This window comes from Columba livia, chromosome 1, assembly GCF_036013475.1.
Source record: "Columba livia isolate bColLiv1 breed racing homer chromosome 1, bColLiv1.pat.W.v2, whole genome shotgun sequence".
NCBI lineage: Eukaryota > Metazoa > Chordata > Aves > Columbiformes > Columbidae > Columba > Columba livia.
Window position 1 is genome coordinate 201,853,428 of NC_088602.1, and position 18,963 is coordinate 201,872,390.

At 37.0% G+C, this 18,963-nt stretch overlaps 1 protein-coding gene across 1 annotated transcript in view; it reads right to left on the reverse strand.

The window, feature by feature from the left end:
• SEMA3E (semaphorin 3E) overlaps window positions 1-18,963 on the reverse strand; it is a 145,726-nt gene that overhangs the window by 45,815 nt on the left and 80,948 nt on the right. Inside the window, exons 3-4 of the mRNA XM_005512065.3 lie at window positions 17,970-18,029; window positions 9,961-10,080 (exon numbers count right to left, since the gene is read on the reverse strand). Coding sequence (XP_005512122.1) covers window positions 9,961-10,080; window positions 17,970-18,029 — 180 coding nt within the window. The remainder of the gene's footprint in view (window positions 1-9,960; window positions 10,081-17,969; window positions 18,030-18,963) is intronic.

Genomic DNA, 18,963 nt, shown 5'->3' on the forward strand with positions numbered 1-18,963 from the left:
GAAATTAAAAACCTAATACCAATAGAAAATGAATCAATATCAATATCATTGGAGTTTATATAAAATAACCTGTTTTCAAATACTTATAATAACACTAATAACTTTTTATTACAGCCTACTTGTCTGTATAATTCAACATAGCACAGGCAGGCAGATACATGGGTATCAGAAACACAAGGATGCTCCGACAATGAAAAATTTTCAATTCATGATCTTATTTTAAAAATCCAAACACTAATTTTAAAAAAGATCATAAGCACTGGCAAAAATTCGTCTGCTTGTCAGAGGATTACTAACTTTCAAAATTACACCTTCCCTGTTCATTCAACTTTATTTTCCAAGCCAAATTGGGGATGCAATGTTAGGAACAGATTCCTCAAAGAACTGACTGAAATAGTCAGGTCACGGCTAGTTGACATAGTTAAGATTATTTCGGAGATAGTATTTATTCTGAGGATCTGTTTTCAATCCTCTTTACTATCTAGTGATGTACTGAAAAGATTAGTCATCATATGGGATGAGAGTGTGCAAAATATTACAGACATTAAATCCTCCCTAAAAATTTAGATGTGTTATTCAAATCTACACATTTTATTCCACAGTTAAATGGGTAAGACACATTGGGCTCCAATCAGAAAACAGGTTTAAAATCTGAAGCTATGTCAGACTGTAATCTGAGTTTGCTAAAGGATTAGCAGTTTGTGACTTGTGTCAAAATATCTGTCCTAAAGTGACAGAAATAATACATTTCCCTGATTCAACACATGTAAAATACTCTGGCAAGCGGAAAAAAATCCAACCACCCTGCATAGAGAAGTCACAGGCGTTTACCCTTAGCAGGTCAGAATGTTTAAACAGAAGCGATTGAATAAGTCAGAATTTTAGGAGACACACCTTTGCATAACCTTAAACTGGACACATAAACTCATTAGGGTCCTATGTTATAGACTAGTTCCATCAGCAAAATTAATTAGGATTATAGTGCACTGGCATGATAGTACAATCAAAAGTTCCAAGGGTGACATAAGGGATCCCTAGAATTAAAATGGTTGAGTAGCAGTATATGGAGATATAATCTTATGACCAGGTGAAAGAGGAGCTAAAGATAGTAAAAAATTGCTATCCAAAAGTGAAGAGGTTTCTGTAGGGAAGTGCACAGTATTTATACAGCGCTTTACTAGCCAGGGCTTTCCTTTTTCCTCGATTTTGACAGGCTAAACTTGTGTTGAGATTGTGAGGGTCAGATCAGAGTAAATACCAAATAAAAGCCCTCTCATCTAATGATTGTTATAATAACAACTAGGGACAAAGGTGATGAAAAAAAAAGAGCTCACAGTTTAGGTCTTGGTGATGGATGGAGCAACAGATGTACTAAATATGGAGAGGACAATAGCTTCATTCAACTTAGAATAGATTTCAGAAGAAAAGCAGACACTCTGGAGTATTCTGTCTGTCTCTGTAGTGTGGAGCCTTAGATACCCAACAGTCCTTTTGCAGATCTTCAACAGAGCATGTCAAAGTGAGCCATTCTGGAGGAAAGGGCAGAGGAGTGGACCCACTGCCTCTTGATGGCACATATGAACTGCAAGTAATACTTCTTTTAGCTTCACTTTTTAATATGGAATAATTTTCCTAGATAGATCACAGTCAAAAAAGAATTATTATCAGTCATAAATTGTTTAACATTTATAGAATATTAAGGGTGTATTTTGTAAACCTGCAAAAATGTTAACTAAACACTGTCATTGTTCAGTTTGTGCTGGTTTTAATTATGATGGCTAACATCTTATTGAGCAGAACCTCTGCTCCTCAAACAATGCCATAGATTTCACCAGGTACCCTCACTTTGAAAAATATTTTCATAAATAAAGGTGGCAGAATCTAAAAACCATTATGATGAGAGCTGGAATATTTTACCTACGCCCATCAAATTACCACACAGGTGGAGTATTTCTTTCTCTTTGGGATAACAGTATTATTCCTCTGCATTGATTCATTCTCTCCTGACCATCTGTCTTTAATCTTGCAAAAGGGCAGGTTTAATATGATGGAAAATTCATTTTCTATGGCTGATCAATTCATATTCTCTACTAATCTGCCAAATTGAACTTAAACTTCAAGTATGGCCATATTTAGGCAGTATTCAAAAGGAATGAATGTCATTCACTTCGTTTTATGGATGGAGAGAATTGTCAAACAAACCTGTTGTCTGTTACAATGTGTAAGACTGACTGATAAGAACAACTGTGCTGATACAGAATACTGAGTGTTCTTCAAGGCATTTGACTTAGTACATAGCTATCCAATGAAACAATAAACATTGGAGAATTATTAAGAAATATGCACTGCTGACATATATCAAAGTGTAGTTTTTATTAGGTATGCATTGATAAATCCTTTACTGAAGGTTTCCTCAAGTTTTGTTTCTGATAGAAAGGTGATTTTTTTTTTTTTTTTTTTAATTTAGCAGTGATTTAAACAATCATGTGATTTCTTTCCTAGAAAAAAAAATACAAAAAGACATAATGAAGATAAAAGGTTAATGAGAGCTCTGAGTGCATTCAGGTTGTGGAATGCCTTCAATACCGAGTTAAAGATCAGAAGCATACAAAGTAGATTTTAATACAACCATATCCAAAGTGGTCTACCTTGGAACAGGGAACACAGTTTACATCTGAAGTACATCAGGATGTCCTAGAAGGTGGAGGTTCAGATCCTTGTTCAGTCAGATTATTTTCATGCATTAGACTGAGGGGCCTCATTTAGGATCTTGAACATCTCAGGTGCCTTGTTACAGCTAATAGTGTCAAGCATCTCCAGAAAGCTCTTCAATGACCTTGTCATATGAGACTGCTAATTAGAGGCCTCAAGTAAGTATTTAAACTGGGATAATTTTGTGCTCCAGAGAAGAACTTTCAGTCAAGTGCAAAATGATGGAAAGATATTTCTCATTGTGATGCTCTGCCAAGAACTCAGCACTTGCACCTATGAAAAGAGGAATCTCAAACAGAGGAAGGGAAGTGACCTTGCCTGTATACACACCGTTGAAGAGCATGTCTGGTTCTAGTGTCTGCACTTCCAGAACATGTGAAAATACTGCAGAGTTCACAGGAAGGACAAAAATACGACTGAGGAATCCTTGTGATAGGAGGTTTAAAGAGCTATATTTATTCAGCTTATCAAAGAAGTGAAGAGGTGGCTTGATCTTTGTGCATAGGTACTTACATGTGGAAAAGATGTGGAAAAGATAGTGGGAAACTTTTCAGCTTTGCTATCAAAGCCATATTAAGGTTAAATGGCAGGAAGTTGAAGTTAGATAATTTTAACCTTGAATAAGTGGCTATTTCCTAACATTTAAAGTAATTAGATATTAGCATAGCTTACCAGAGAAATAATGGAGCTACCATTATCTGGATTCTTTGTAATGAAAATATGTATTTTTCTGAATATGTTTTAATTCAATATCTGAAATAAATCATCCATGTCATATGTGACTGACCACATAAAATACCCTGATGGTCTCTTCTGGCCTTTTTTGTATTTATGCACTACCTGTTTCCGAGCAAAGCATGGAAAAAAGAGAATTGCCCTTTCACCATTATTCTTACTGAGGTTCATAGACACAGGTGTCCATTAAGGTAATTATTATAACCAAATCTTATTAACTTTAAAATTTCACATAACTGTATGCATGGGATTTGGAAGCAAATTTTTTCACCCTCTACCTCTATCACAAGGGGGTGTTAGGCTTTTTGTTTTGATTTTTTTTTTTTCTTGTAAGGATTGGAGATTAGCCAGTGTTAGGAATTGGGTTGTTATTTGAATTGGTGCAGAAAATCTTGTTCATGTATTGCTTGGCTAGTGCTTTCTCATATTCTCAGGAGTACATAGATAAGCCATGGGTTCAGTAAGAAATACTTCTTCAGGTTAGGGATGATGTGGTCTTCAGCTTTTTCTTCTTGCAACACAGCACCTTTGTTATATGCTGTAGGCATAGGGGTAACACTCACCTATTTCCTGCCTGTTATTAGCTTAGTTAGCATTTTAGTCACAAAATGTATACATATTTAACTTCCAAAACCTAAAATTCTTTAATCTAACTGAAATTGGGGGCTTTTGGATATTTTGGTGCAATTTGAGACACTGTGATGTGGGTATTTAGACTGGATGATATAATGAATCCTTCTGGTAAAAAAATATACAACACTGTGCTGCTTACTTGGCAGCAGTTCATATATATGAACATTTGATACTGGTTAATTACTAGTTTCACATGAACTATAGATGCATAGGTCTGTAATAAATAAACAGTTTTGTAGTATTTAGGATTACAGATTCAATTCCATAAATAGATTGAGTTTAAAAACCTGCTAAGATTTAGCAGATGGCATTCTAACTGGTGACTTTTTATCCATGCAGAGGGATACTGTGTCTCTCAGCAAATACTTTCAGGGCAAGAATTTGTCACACATTCTATCTAATGAAGGAATGACCAACACCCATTTCTGTTTGGTCAGTGAAACCAGATGTTCCTCCTCCTTAATCCTCTGGAAACTAAGAGCGGAGATGAGGTAATAGAAAAAAGCATGGAGAGGAAGTAACTGGGTAGCTCATTGTTTGTTTTGATTATAAAACTACGTCAGAAAAAATATCCTAAAATAATAGATATAAATATATGCAACTTTGTTTCTTAACAAAGCTGAAAGAATGACAACATTACCAAATGCTGGTCAAGAAAAGAAGAATTATGTCCTATAAAAAATAAACTGAGATATGACTGGAACATTCTCGCTTAACTTCCATGTCAATTCACTTTTATTTGTTAAAGCAAGAGCTGAGGATCTCATGTTGCCTACATTTGTTTGGGGTAGAGAACTGAATGGAAAGCTTATTGCACAGTTGAAGTTTATCCTGTTTTTGCTTTCAGTCACAGAATATGTAGAAAAATAAGTGCCCCTCCCCACATCCAAAGAAATACTACAGATTAGATCCAATTAATATATTATAGATTAGAAAGAAGAAATTCCAACTTGATGGAACTGTCTTCCAATCAAACAAATATACCTCCTGCTTTGCTGAAGGCAATTCCTTTCTAACAGGCATTAAAGACTTTGAATTTAGAGTGGCTGTTCCCTCATAAGCAGAATCTCATCTGGCTAATTGAAGAGAAAATAGCATAGTAGGAATATATCAGATTAGGAACACCTAAGAGAGACTCTCAGAAACCAGCAGTGCATTTTGTGGAAAGGGTGACTTAGTCCTTCTGAGGTGGGGAACAACAGCTGCAGGCAGTTTACTGAGTTAAATGAGGCATTGAAAATGGTACCCAGCCAGCTCAATGTACATATTAAAAATTTACAATATAGTCTGGAAGAAAAATTCTTCATGCACTGATCTTTCCCACAACTTTCATTCCCTCAGCAGGTTTTGTCAAGCAGAGATGCCTTCCTCTCCAGGAATCAGCTTTATCTTGTTGCCATATCATTTGCAAAAAATTAGGATATTATTTCTGCACATCGTATTCTTTTGAAATTTCCACTCATTTTGCAGGTCCTATGGAGACAGAGTAATCTCTTCAGCCATATTTGGTAGAACTCCCATCTGGACTTGTTAAAGGTACTTCATGAGTTAGTTAATAAGGCAGTTTGAATCACTGGATGGCCCCTGGAGCACACCTAAAATCTGTTGCTCTGTTGGATAGATAACTCATTAAGATAAAATCACTGCCTGACTGCAGATAGGTTATATGATTTATCTAAGGATCACATGATTCATTTAGGGTATTTTGAGCTATACAGAGCAGTAGTGAAGTACTGTTTTATTAGCAGATAGATGTGGAAAAACAGACTGAAAGTACTTCATTCAGTACTCACGTTCTACTACCAAAACTGAGAAGTTTATATAAGCGCAAAGGAAGAGACTGGATGCAGATGCTTTCCCCACCCTCCTTGTTGGTGTCAAAGGCAACAGGAGTGACAAATATCAATCTGGTGAGAATGGAAGCAGAGTTGTTTGTTTGTTTGTTTTTTTCTGCACTTTTCTTATTCTCCTAGACTTGTTTTGAAGATTTATCACAGATTTTTTTTCTTATAGAGCACTCGAAAAGTATGCATATTCCATTCATCATGGGAAATCTGGTCTGAAGGGCCTCTGATTCTTACTTCAGAAAAAAAAACCTGTTGATTTTAATGAAATGAACCCTCCTTCATTTTTGGATGATAGACAAACAGAAACCAGAGGAACCAAAATTTTTCTGACCAGCATGGATTTTTGACATTTAGAAGTAATTCGTGAAGTCAGTGACAATGAACTCACTGGTTGGCAATTAACTCACTTAGGTTATTTTGGACAAGATTTTGTAATATGTTCTTTTGCAAACACCAAGAGTTGTTCTGTCTGCAAAATGAGCACTCTGATTATTCCCAATTTGTAATTTATTTCTAAACACCCAAAAACGTTGGTTAATTTGCTGAAATGTTTACATTTGGGAAAGCAACAATCATCAAAGTAATTAGAAAGCCAGAAAAAGATAAAAAGCTGCATGTTGCTGTCAGTGACTATAACTGTACATTTTTAGAAAGGTAGTATCTGACAAGAGCTTTACAGCCTTGAACTCCAAAGCAATATCAATTAAAACAATATTACAATAGAATGACTGCAGTATAGCATCTTTCAAATGGACATATAGCTTATCATAAGATTTGTAAATAATTTGATTTACAAAACCATATATGGTTAGACTCTGGTGGTACAAGTTTGAGGTAGAAGTTAACAAATCCAAGATTTATTGTTTGATGTTTTGTATGATCAATTACATAATTATTTATATTAAGACAAAATACATAGTATCATGAAGTTTCTATAACCCATGAAAAACATGAAAGAAGCATTTAAACATATATAATGTGTAATAGTAAAATTTGATTGTGAAATGTTTCAATCCACATTTCAATTACTACATAGTAAGTTAGAGACTGGTTGAGGGAATGAACATTTTAACTGTAGTTTTTGAGAAACTTGGAAGTTCTGATTTTCATTAAGTTCCAAAGATTAATGATCTGCCAATGAGGAAATCAAATTCTGCCTATTTTTGGAGACAAAAAATCTTCTTTTGGCTTCTCTTCTTGTTGACAAGAGCTCAGTGTTGTGCAAGAGAGCTCAACCTGTTTTTGATAAGAAAGTTTGAATTTGTAGTTACATAAGAATGCAGGAGGTAGAATGCTCCTTTTCTTAATCTGGATTGCACCTCAAAAAAACATAATAAATACCAGATCAAGATGCCATCCAGTATGATTATGATAATGATTTTGAGATACTCTCACTGTTTAAAAGAAAAGTGTTAATGCTTTCTTTTCTTACTAAATGGCAATTCATTTGCAATGTGTGTTGCAAGACAACAATGAAATACATTTTCCTGAACACCACGAACAAGAGCCTCAACACATTTTTTTTATTTCAACAGATTGTTTCTTTTTGTCCTGCTCAGTAAATAGCAAGAAATAAGGTTGTAGAAAATTAGAGTCCCACTATTCTACCATGCTCTTAAATGCCTGTATCTCTAATTTGAATTTACATACAGTTTGAATTTAAGAACCGTGCAGTTTGTAGTCAGAGGGTCACACCTTCCCTTTGCCATCAATTGAGGAAGTACTACTGAAACTTATGGTTAAGGTTCCTAAACATAGAGCAAGTACTTCCTCTGTGTTGATACAGCTAATTCATAGTTCCACATGGAAGAGTGAATCTAGCTTCATATGCTACGTTGGCTGGGTATTTAGATACATAGGTGTCTGCAAAGTTTCATTGTTTAAATTTATATAAGCCTCAAATACACCTTGTGCTACTTAAAGAGACTCTGTTCAGAAGCATCATGCTTTGCAGGTCAAAGTCAGATTTTACTTCTATTTGTAAGTTCAATATATTTAATAAAAAATGTCAACAATATCTGAAAATTGCTACTTTGAGCCACTTGCATATTATGAACTACATTTAACTGCATGTAACTGCATATTATAAACCAGCATTTACCCTTCAAATTAAAAGTCTGAGTTTTACTAGTTTTTGTTTGTTTGTTTTTTAATAAATGTCCTTGGGTCCTGTTTAGAAATAAAATAATATAATTATATCTTTAAGCTTGTTCCATTTGTTATTCTACTTTCAACAACAGTCAGACAGTAAGAAAGAGGCCAGAGAGCTGAGGTGGAATAAGTGGGGGACAGTAATTAGAACTCATTTGGTTAAGATACTCTGGCAAACAGAGACCAAACTGCAGTTTTCTGAGGAAGGATCTTGTCCCTTTACTTCTTGCAGCTACATGATGTCCTTATCAGTGAAAGAAAGCAAGATTACAATTTGCCCATTCAATCACATACCATGTGTTATTTTTAACCTACCATAAACTCGGCACCTGTCTTTTTTAATCCTGATGGTCAGCTTTTCAGATAACAGAAACTAATATAGCTACTTATAAGTGTAGCAAATATATTTCCTGATGGTCTACACAGATAGAAAAATGGTAATTTTCCCATGACTTCTGTGTGGGTAAAGTTTCAGAACTTCAGTTAGACAAGGGAGAATAATAAACAAAAAGAAGGGAAAGACAGTGATACATAAGGGGAGCATCATAGGCCACACATTTTTACATATAAGTCTTGTTTCTTATGTTTTGTTTGTTTGGTTTCTATTTTTATCAGCCTGTTGCTTGTGCTTTCTTAAATAGCGTTCCTAAATATACAGACATTGCTTCCTTTAAACTGTGCCAGGAAGCATAACAGGAGGTTCATGAGAGTAGCAAAGAAGACATGCAAAGTTGCCTTATTATTAAACTGCTTGTTATTCAGTTCCTTTCTCAATCTTTTTTATTTTTGCAATTCTAAATAACTTCAAGTGTAAGTGCTGCAATGGAGTCTTAACTTCTCACACGCTTCTAATTTTGCCATCAGTTGGAGATGCACAGCCTGGATTGGATCCTTGGAAGCTCATTTCTGGTTCTAGTATGGTTTCTCAAAGGTTTGCATCTTTACTTAGAAAAACTTATTCAAAAAAATTTACTAAAGTAAATACCTCAATTGACTTACAGAAGTACACTTTAAATAACTTTCTATCTGCAATTAAGATTCAGTTCTTCCAGCCAAGTGCTTATTTTAAATCAGCTCCAGCCCCTGTCCTCTCTTTTCCTATTGTTCTCACTAAAAGACCAATAAATATTAATAATACTGTAGGTATGGGACAAGCCTGAATTGTAGCTTCTTTAACTCATTAGGTACAAAAACTGTCAGTTAAATTTAGAGTACAACAATTTAAGTGATGTAAGGGAAAGAATAAAACAAAGTTGGTTTGGAAAGCTTAAGCTGAAATTTGTGAGAAATGAAAACAGGGGAAACAGTATTTGTAAATTGAGAAACTGAGTAATTCTGATGTGGAATAACTTAGAAAAAATGAACAAACAAACAACACAATTCAAATATAATTTAAAAATTATCTTCAATTTTCTAGGATAAAGGAGAGTTTTTCCAATCTATCCAACCAAAATGATCCTATAATTTTGTTATATGGGATATGACTTCATAAAAAAAAAAAATAAAAACACACCAAAGAAAATCAAAAAAAAGAAACAAACAAACAAATATCCCCAACCAACCAGATTTAGCTAAAAACTCTGAAATATTTAATACTTTTTTGGCAAGAATTGCTATTTCAGCTTATCTAGTAATAAAATTTTGCAATTAAAATAACTTTGAGTTCTTTGCATAATTCTCCAAAATATAACTTCAATCATTATTGAGTTCTTCTAGTCACAAACTGAATTTTAGACCAGCATTACATTTCATGGGGGAAAATATCTCTTGTATGGTTTGTGTGAGAACTCTGAACACTTGAATTTAAATATTTGTTTTCAGCCATAGAAGCTTTGCTGGAATACAGACCAAAAGAGTCACTACTGTAAAATGAATTTCTTACCTCTGATGGATGTCCAGCTCTAATAAAAGTACAGAGCGGATCAAAAGCTCCTGTTCCACAAGCCAGCAGATGTGTTCTATTGTATCGGTGAAGTACACGTATGTAATTTGCACATTCATCCTAGTTTACAAAAAAACCCAAACAAACACAACAAAAAGCACAGGAAAATATTAGCATTTTTTTAAAAAAAGTTGTTTGTTTTCTTGTTTGTGTATTTGTTTTAATATCTTAGGTGCCCTTAGGTGATACTCTGCATATTGAAACTCTATTCTGTTAAATACAACATCTTCGTTCTCCCATTTCATGCTAGTAGCTCAGTGCTGCCAAATTCATAGAGGGACACTTCTGACGTGAAAACAAACAAACAAACAAAAGCAAGGATACAAACTCAACAATAACAACAACAAAAAAAACCCCAAAAGAACAAAAAAACCCACAAAACAATAACAACAACAAACCAAAACAGACAAACAACAAAAACAACCAAACAAACACAAAACCCAAACAGGTTTAGAGCACTCTTTTATCAGAATTTATTTCAGGTGCTTAACCAAGTAGGTTATTCAGTCAAAGAAGGACAAAAATTTATTAAGTTAGAAACCACACTTTTGTCCTTCTTTAGTCTCAGAGATATTCTGCAAATCTAAATACTTGTTTTACTAAATATTATTAGATGGACTAGTCATTAGACTCAGAGCATGAGATATGAATAGTCAGCAAATGGCTTCTCTCAAGTTTAATAAAATTTATCTAAAGAAAAATAACACTTTTTCTACTACATTTTTTTCATAAGGCCCCTGCATCAATAATTTATTGTGTCATTAGTCACTAATCAATATTATTCTATATTGTATAGTCTCATGCTTTATCTGTTCCCACTTTTGAAACCCTCCTTTGAAGAAGAAAATATTCATTTCCCTCAGGGCAATACTTTGGGACTCATTAGTGCATTTGCAGCTTCATAAATATTAAAATTAACAATTTTCAAGCATCCCTTTGAGATGTGGGGTCATTATCCTTCCTGTGCTAAACTAGAAATGGTGACAGTGAGATAAAAGTATCCATTGATTGTGGAACTCTAGAGACTTGTTTTTACAGGCTGTTTAACATTTTGCAATAATTTCTATGTTTGGAGTAAAAATTATGTTCATTCATATGCGCGCAGCATGGGGAATAAGCAGGAGGAGTTAGAATCCTGTGTTCGGTCGGGAGATTATGATCTGGTGGCAATTACGGAAACATGGTGGGACAGTTCACATGACTGGAATGTGGTCATGGATGGCTATGCCCTTTTCAGGAAAGACAGGCCAGCCAGGCGTGGTGATGGAGTTGCTCTCTATGTGAGAGAACAACTACAATGTACTAAATTCTGCCCAGGAGTGGATGAGGAGCGAGTTGAGAGTGTATGGGTCAGGATCAAGGGGCAGGCTGGCAGGGGTGACACTGTTGTGGGCATCTGTTACAGGCCACCAGATCAGGCTGAGGAAGTTGATGAGGCCTTCTATGGGCAGTTGAGGGTGGCCTCACAGTCACAGGCCCTGGTTGTTGTGGGGGATTTTAACTTCCCTGATGTTTGCTGGAAAGACCATTCAGCCAGCCAGCCACAGTCCAGGAGGTTCCTCCAGTGCATTGATGATAACTTCCTCATGCAGATGGTGGAGGAGCCGACTAGGAGAGGTGCACTGCTGGATCTCATCCTCACTAACAAGGAGGGTCTGGTCGAAGCAGTAAAGGTTGAGGGCTGCCTGGGTTGCAGTGACCACGAGATGGTGGAGTTCAGCATCTTGGGTGGCAGGAACAGAATAGCAAGTAGAATTGCAACCCTGGACTTTAGCAGGGCTAACTTTGGCCTTTTCAAGCAATTGCTGGGGGAAATCCCATGGGCAAGACTGCTTGAAGGAAAAGGGGCCCAAGATAGCTGGATTGCATTCAGAGATTGCTTCTTCCACGCTCAGGATCAGAGCATCCCCACACGAAGGAAGTCAAGGAAGGGAGCCAGAAGGCCTGTGTGGTTGAATAGGGATCTGTTGGGTATGCTCAAGCAGAAGAGGAGAGTTTACAGGTCATGGAAGCAGGGGCTGGCCACTTGGGAAGAATATAAGGCTGCTGTTAGAGAATGTAGGAAGGCAGCTAGGATAGCCAAGGCCTCCTTAGAATTACAGCTGGTGAGAGGGGTCAAGGACAGCAAAAAGAACTTTTTCAAATACGTAGCAGATAAAACTAATACCAGAGGCAATGTAGGCCCACTGATGAATGGGGTGGGTGCCCTGGTGGCAGAAGATACAGAGAAGGCAGAATTACTGAATGCCTTCTTTGTCTCTGTCTACTCTGCTGGAGGTTGTCCTGGGGAGCCCTGTACCCCTGAGACCCCAGATGAAGCCAGGTCAATGGAGGAGTTTGTTTTAGTCTATGAGGACTGGGTTAGGGAGCAATTAAATAGTCTGGACATCCATAAATCCATGGGTCCAGATGGGATGCATCCGCTGGTGCTGAGGGAGCTGGCTGAAGTCATTGCTAGACAGCTCTCCATCATCTTTGCCAAGTCTTGGGAAACGGGGGAGGTGCCCGAGGATTGGAGGAAAGCAAATGTCACTCCAGTCTTCAAAAAGGGCAAGAAGGAGGACCCGGGTAATTATAGACCGGTCAGCCTCACCTCTGTCCCTGCGAAAGTAATGGAACAGCTTATCCTTGGTGCCATCTCAAGGCACATCAAGGATAAGAGGGTTATTAGGGGCAGTCAGCATGGCTTTACCAAGGGTAAGTCATGCTTGACCAACCTCATAGCCTTTTATGAGAATGTAACAAGGTGGATGGATGATGGCAGAGCAGTGGATGTGGTCTACCTTGACTTCAGTAAAGCCTTTGACACAGTCTCCCACAGCATCCTCACAGCTAAGTTGAGGAGGTGTGGTCTAGACAATAGAGTAGTGAGGTGGGTTGCAAAGTGGCTTAAGGAGAGAAGCCAGAGAGTGGTAGTCAATGGTGCGGAGTCTAGTTGGAGGCCAGTATCTAGTGGACTGCCTCAGGGGTCAGTACTGGGGCCAATATTATTCAATATATTCATTAACGATTTGGACGAGGGAATAGAGTGTACTATCAGCAAGTTTGCTGATGACACTAAGCTGGGAGGGGTGGCTGACATGCCAGAAGGCTGTGCTGCCATCCAGCGGGACCTGGACAGGCTGGAGAGTTGGGCGGGGAATAACCTAATGAAATTTAACAAGGGAAAGTGTAGAGTCCTGCATCTGGGCAGGAACAACCCCAGGTTCCAGTATAGGCTGGGAAATTACATATTAGAGAGCAGTGTAGGGGAAAGGGACCTGGGGGTCCTGGTGGACAACAGGATGACCATGAGCCAGCACTGTGCCCTTGTGGCCAGGAAGGCCAATGGCATCCTGGGGTGTATTAGAAGGGGGGTGGTTAGTAGGTCGAGAGAGGTCCTCCTTCCCCTCTACTCCACCCTGGTGAGACCACATCTGGAATATTGTGTCCAGTTCTGGGCCCCTCAGTTCCAGAAGGACAGGGAACTGCTGGAGAGGATCCAGCATAGGGCAACGAAGATGATTAAGGGAGTGGAGCACCTCCCTTATGAAGAAAGGCTGAGGGAGCTGGGTCTCTTTAGTTTGGAGAAAAGGAGACTAAGGGGGGACCTCATTAATGTTTATAAATATATAAAGGGTGAGTGCCATGAGGAAGGAGCCAGGCTCTTCTCGGTGGCCAACAATGATAGGACAAGGGGTAATGGGATCAAGCTGGAACACAAGAGGTTCCGCTTAAATTTGAGAAGAAACTTCTTCTCAGTGAGGGTGACAGAGCACTGAAACAGGCTGCCCAGGGAGGTTGTGGAGTCTCCTTCTCTGGAGACATTCAAAACCCGCCTGGACATGTTCCTGTGCAACCTCACCTAGGCGTTCCTGCTCCAGCAGGGGGATTGGACTAGATGATCTTTTGAGGTCCCTTCCAATCCCAAACATACTGTGATACTGTGATACTGTGATTTCCATTAATTGCTCAACAGTTTTGCAGCTCAGACTCTGGATTTTAAGACAGTCACATCAAGTTTAAGAAGACAATGATAATGGGATTAATGTTAACTAACTTTAGCTATTCTAAAATTTATACATGTAATTTATGCTATTCTCCTAGGCTTTTTCAGCAATCAATGAAGAAGGTCATATATCTCCAAAAGGCAATTAATTCTATCCTAAAATGAATGTGTAAAACAGAGTGGAGGAATTTCCAATCTGAAAAATTTTCTGTTCTTTGCTGTTGACTACTCTCGTTTTCAGACTGGTATATTTATACAAGAAAAATCCTGGGTCTTATTCACTGTCTGCAAGAACTTAACGCCACAGAAGATGAGTCTGCGGCAAGGCCACAAGCAGAATTCAGCTCTCGCAAATCCACATTGGGCTCAAAACTAAGAAACCATCTTTCTTCTTTCTTCAAACCCTTGCATCATTCAGTCTAAGTCTTACAAATGCTACAAGAAATACGTAAGGATCATAAGGAAAAATTCTCCTTTTCTACATGACGCTCCATAATCATTCACCTTGAAGAGATAGCATGCTAATTGAAAGAAGCAGGTAACCTACACTGACATGTAACCCATTGTGTAATTAAATATTATATATTTGCAAAGGACATATCAACCTTGAAATATCTTGCTTTTGGAATTTCTTAATTCTTAACTAATGTATTCCTTTTTTAAAACAGGAACTTAAAAAAAGAGGTGGTATCTACATGGTCTCTCACCTGGACAAAATTTTAGACTCACTGAAATAAATCCACAGTTACTCAAATTGTGAAATAAAATGAGGGGACAATGATTTGTGATTAGTAAGATGTGATTCATTATACATGCATCAGCACTAAAAGACAGAGGCACTCACTTTCTATGTGCTTTCACAAACATTTGTTAGCTGGTGGCAGTAGAATGGAAATACACATGAATTTATGATGCTTTGCAGTTTTTAAATAGATGCTTCACTGGGCACTGATGCTGTCCCTCCTTCTCCCTCCCCTCCATGTATGACCTTCCTGACTTATCCCCTCTGTTCTATCTCAGTGGTGGTCTGGTCTTTACAGTTTTCATTTTTTTCCCACATATCTCTTCAGGTCTTGATCTTTGTCTCAAAAGCACTGTGGAGGAAGAGAGATCTTAGGACTTTTTTAAACGGGCAAAAAGTACATATTTTTTCTTCTGTGCACCTTAATAGAGATGCCTGAAATTTTCTGCAGAAAAAAACAAACAAACAAACAAACAAAAAAACAAAACAAAACAAAAAAAACCAAACAGGATAAGGCAGATACCAAATATAGAAAAAGTCATTCCAATGGCTAGACGTTTATCATATATAAACAAATGAAAAAAGGTGCTATTCTGGGAAGTGTTAGGCAGCTAGGCATTCCTGCTGGCCCCACTAATAATATCCTGTACACATAACGAGGAAGCTATGTGTCAGACAAGGGAACATTAAAATAAGTTTTCTTTCTACTATATGAAATAATTAAATGTTGCGGCTGTCTTTAGGAGGCTCTCTAGTCATATTAATAGATCTGTGGAATTTTATTCATCTGAAACTTCTCGATGTGAAGGAGTTAGTCATCACTACAGAATTTGATTTCCATATCTGAATGTTTTCCAATTCTGATAAAATAATTGAAAGGATCAAAAGCTCTCACACCAGAGGCCAACAGGTGTGTTTACTGGCACACTGGATGAGAGCAGAAGGATTTTATTCCTTGTCTTGATTTGGATCAGAAAAGCATGGTCTGAGGTTAAGATGATGTATTAACGCAAGGCTTTTCCAACTGTCCTGTTAGGTCTGTTACAAGCTCTCTGCAACTGTGTTTATGACTACGATACCCGAAATTTTACTGCTGAAAGATGAACTGATAACTATGAAAGGCTGTAAGAACTTGTAAAAGTGGCCTGTTCTGTTATATAGAAAGATGTAGCAGAGAACACATGAAGTACCTCAACACTGAGATTTTACAACATCCTAAGTTCTACTAAATATTAATTGTGCACTGAGTAACAGATCTTTTGCAAAGGAAAGCAAAGAAAAAACAGTATGGAAATAAGCAAAAAGGTTTGAAAGAGCACAGATGAGTATTTCTTTTCTAGGACTTTACATTGTGAAAAAAATAGCATTCAGAACACAGAAATGGCAAAGGGTTGCTTTTAAAACATTGTGTTAAAACATTAAGCCAAAATTGGTTTATGGCTGCAAAAAATGAAGGTGAAAAGGAAAGTAATAGGAAAAGTTTTGATTCCAATTTAGATTCCTTTCAGGCTGAACAATGTAGCTTACTGAATACTGAGCATGTAAATGAAAATTATTATGGTTTCCCTGGAATTAATTAATCTTAGCCATTTATGTAGTCCAATACATCATCAGGTATCACGTGAGGATCAGAATATTATTTGGTACTGTTTGGTATTGCCATATTTGCAGGTTTTACAACTTTAACAACTTTTTAAGTGTTTCTCTTTTAAAAAATAGAGACACCTAACTTTCATAGTACAGAGACATGTGGGAAACATATGAAGTTCTTTAAATGATCACTCATTACAATGCAAGTTGGAAGACTTATAATAACAGACTGAATTGCAAAAAGTTTGGATTTTGGGGAATCTCATGAGTTTGAGGTAGATTCCTTTACATTCCATTGGAACAACAGTACCTATTTCTGTATTTATTTAACACAAAGAGTATTGTCGAAGTGTCAGAAAATAAATCCCATCATGTACTGATGAAGGAATGATGACAGAGCTTTAACTCTAATAACAGCCTATGCTGAGAGTTAGTGTTACATAAAGCTCAAATAATTTAGGTTTTGGATTCACTTAATACGACCATGAAGTTCGGATAAATTAAATAAGCACCGTTTACAATGAAAGCCACCTAAAATCTCAAGGGTACAAAAGCATTCAGAAAAATGCAATGAACTTTTAAGATACCTCAAAATGTATCAGTTCTAGGACAGGTGCATGTAACAACTAAAGCAACTAAAGTATCTCTTTTTTTTTTTTTTCTTTTTTTAAAAAAAGGTGTTATTTTCCAATCTGGTTCACTGATTCCCTTGACATGGACAGTTCTCATGCTTGTACTTCAACAGGAATCTTTATAGCTTCCTAATCTTCACCGGGAACATGTTGTGGTTATCATCAAGGTTGCCTGTTTGCTGCATTTGTGGGAAAAATGTGCATGTCCCTTTCCCTGTCTATGTTCCCGTTGCTGTAAAACTATCATCATTTTCAAATCCTTTGGTACAGTGAGAGCTATCTCAGCTGTGGGATTTATTAGGTGTTGTACTTGCTGTGTGTTTATGAGGTGCAGATAATGAGCTTGGTGCACAGCAAAACTAAAAAGAGCTCCCCCATCCAGAAGAACTTTTATCCTGTGGTGCCAATAATATCAGCTGCTGTATGTCAGTGAGCTTTCAGGTCTTTCCTTGGGAACTGATTATGGTCAAAGCACTGGATCACAAGAGCAGAATAGTTCTGGATCTCATGAAAATCAAATATTTTTACTAATAAATGACAAAAACCTATAGGACAAAACAATCTGGTGTAGAATTTATAACTACTAATAATTTAACTGCCTTTTGGAAAGTTTTCTAGAGAATGTGAACTTTAAATACAAGTTAGAATGTGCAAAAGTTTGAAAGGAGTATGTATCCTACCTGTATGAAAAGAAAGGGAAACAGAAATAGGAAAGGAGAATTTTTAAGGTACCTTCTTTGATATCACCAGAAAAAGAATAAGGAGAAAGTTCACATGATCAAAAGTGTTCATTGGCTGTTTATGAGCTCGTTTGAAAATTAAACTAATTAAACTAATAATTTATTTTGTTCACAATAGTTACACATTTTTAAGCTGCAACACTTAGAATTATATCAGTGCTTTGATCTCTCTGAAGTTTAGGGATGCCTGAATCCTTGTTTTGGGCCAGCCACTGGTATAATTAAAGTAAATTTGATTTGTAATTAATGATACTTACAGCATCTCTTCCTTTAATTATACATTCTTCTGCCTGCAGAGGTGTACTAGGCCAATGGATCTGAGGAAAAAAAAAAATAAAACCAAACGTCGAAAATCATTCCGTTGACAGTCTGATCATGTCAGTCCAGCTTTTCCACTACTTTTCATGTAAAAGACTTGTAGAAAATAATTATAGATCTATAGAACAGCCCAGGTTTGATGGGTTCTCAAAACACCATCCTGCCCAACCTTTTATAGGAAAGGAAGATTAGATGAGATCATACAGCGTCCTGTTTTCTCACATCTTTAAATCCTCCAGGTATAGAGATTCCAACATGTCCCTGGGGAAGTTGTTTCAGTGATTAATTGTTTTCACTGTAAAAGATTATTATTTCCTGGTGCAGCTTGTACCCATTGTCCCTTCTCTTCTCCCTGTGGTTCTTTGTGAAGAGACAGCCTCTGTCCTCTTTGCAACTTTGTAGCCCTTTATGTACTGGAATACTTTGATGAGTTGCCCCTGAGCTTTCTCAGGGAGAAAAGATGTAACTCCTTCAGTCTTTCCTTGTAGAGCAGGTTCTTCAGCCCTTTGGGCATGTTTGTGACCCTTCTTCGAGCCCTCTCCAGTTTTTCCATGTCTTTGTTGAACTGTGGGGACCAGAACTAGACACAGTACTCCAGATGAGGCTTGACAAGAGCAGTATCTACACTTTTTATTGTATGTTATAAAGTTTAATCAACTTCCTGTTACCATGTGAACAGTTTTCAAGTACAAAATTCCAATTTTATATTTAAACATCTATAAAAGCTTACAATAAGGTAAGAAATATTTTTGTTGAAACATAACTTTTTTGCTTAGAGTAACTCAGAAAACTGAATACTAGTCAACCGAATTTAAAGGAAGTTAATGTGTGGAACATTTTATATAAATTCAGTAGAAACAACTCTGCTAATTTAACAGTGACTTTCAACATAGGATATTAATTTTGAACAACTGATTTTCTGCCTTAAGTGAC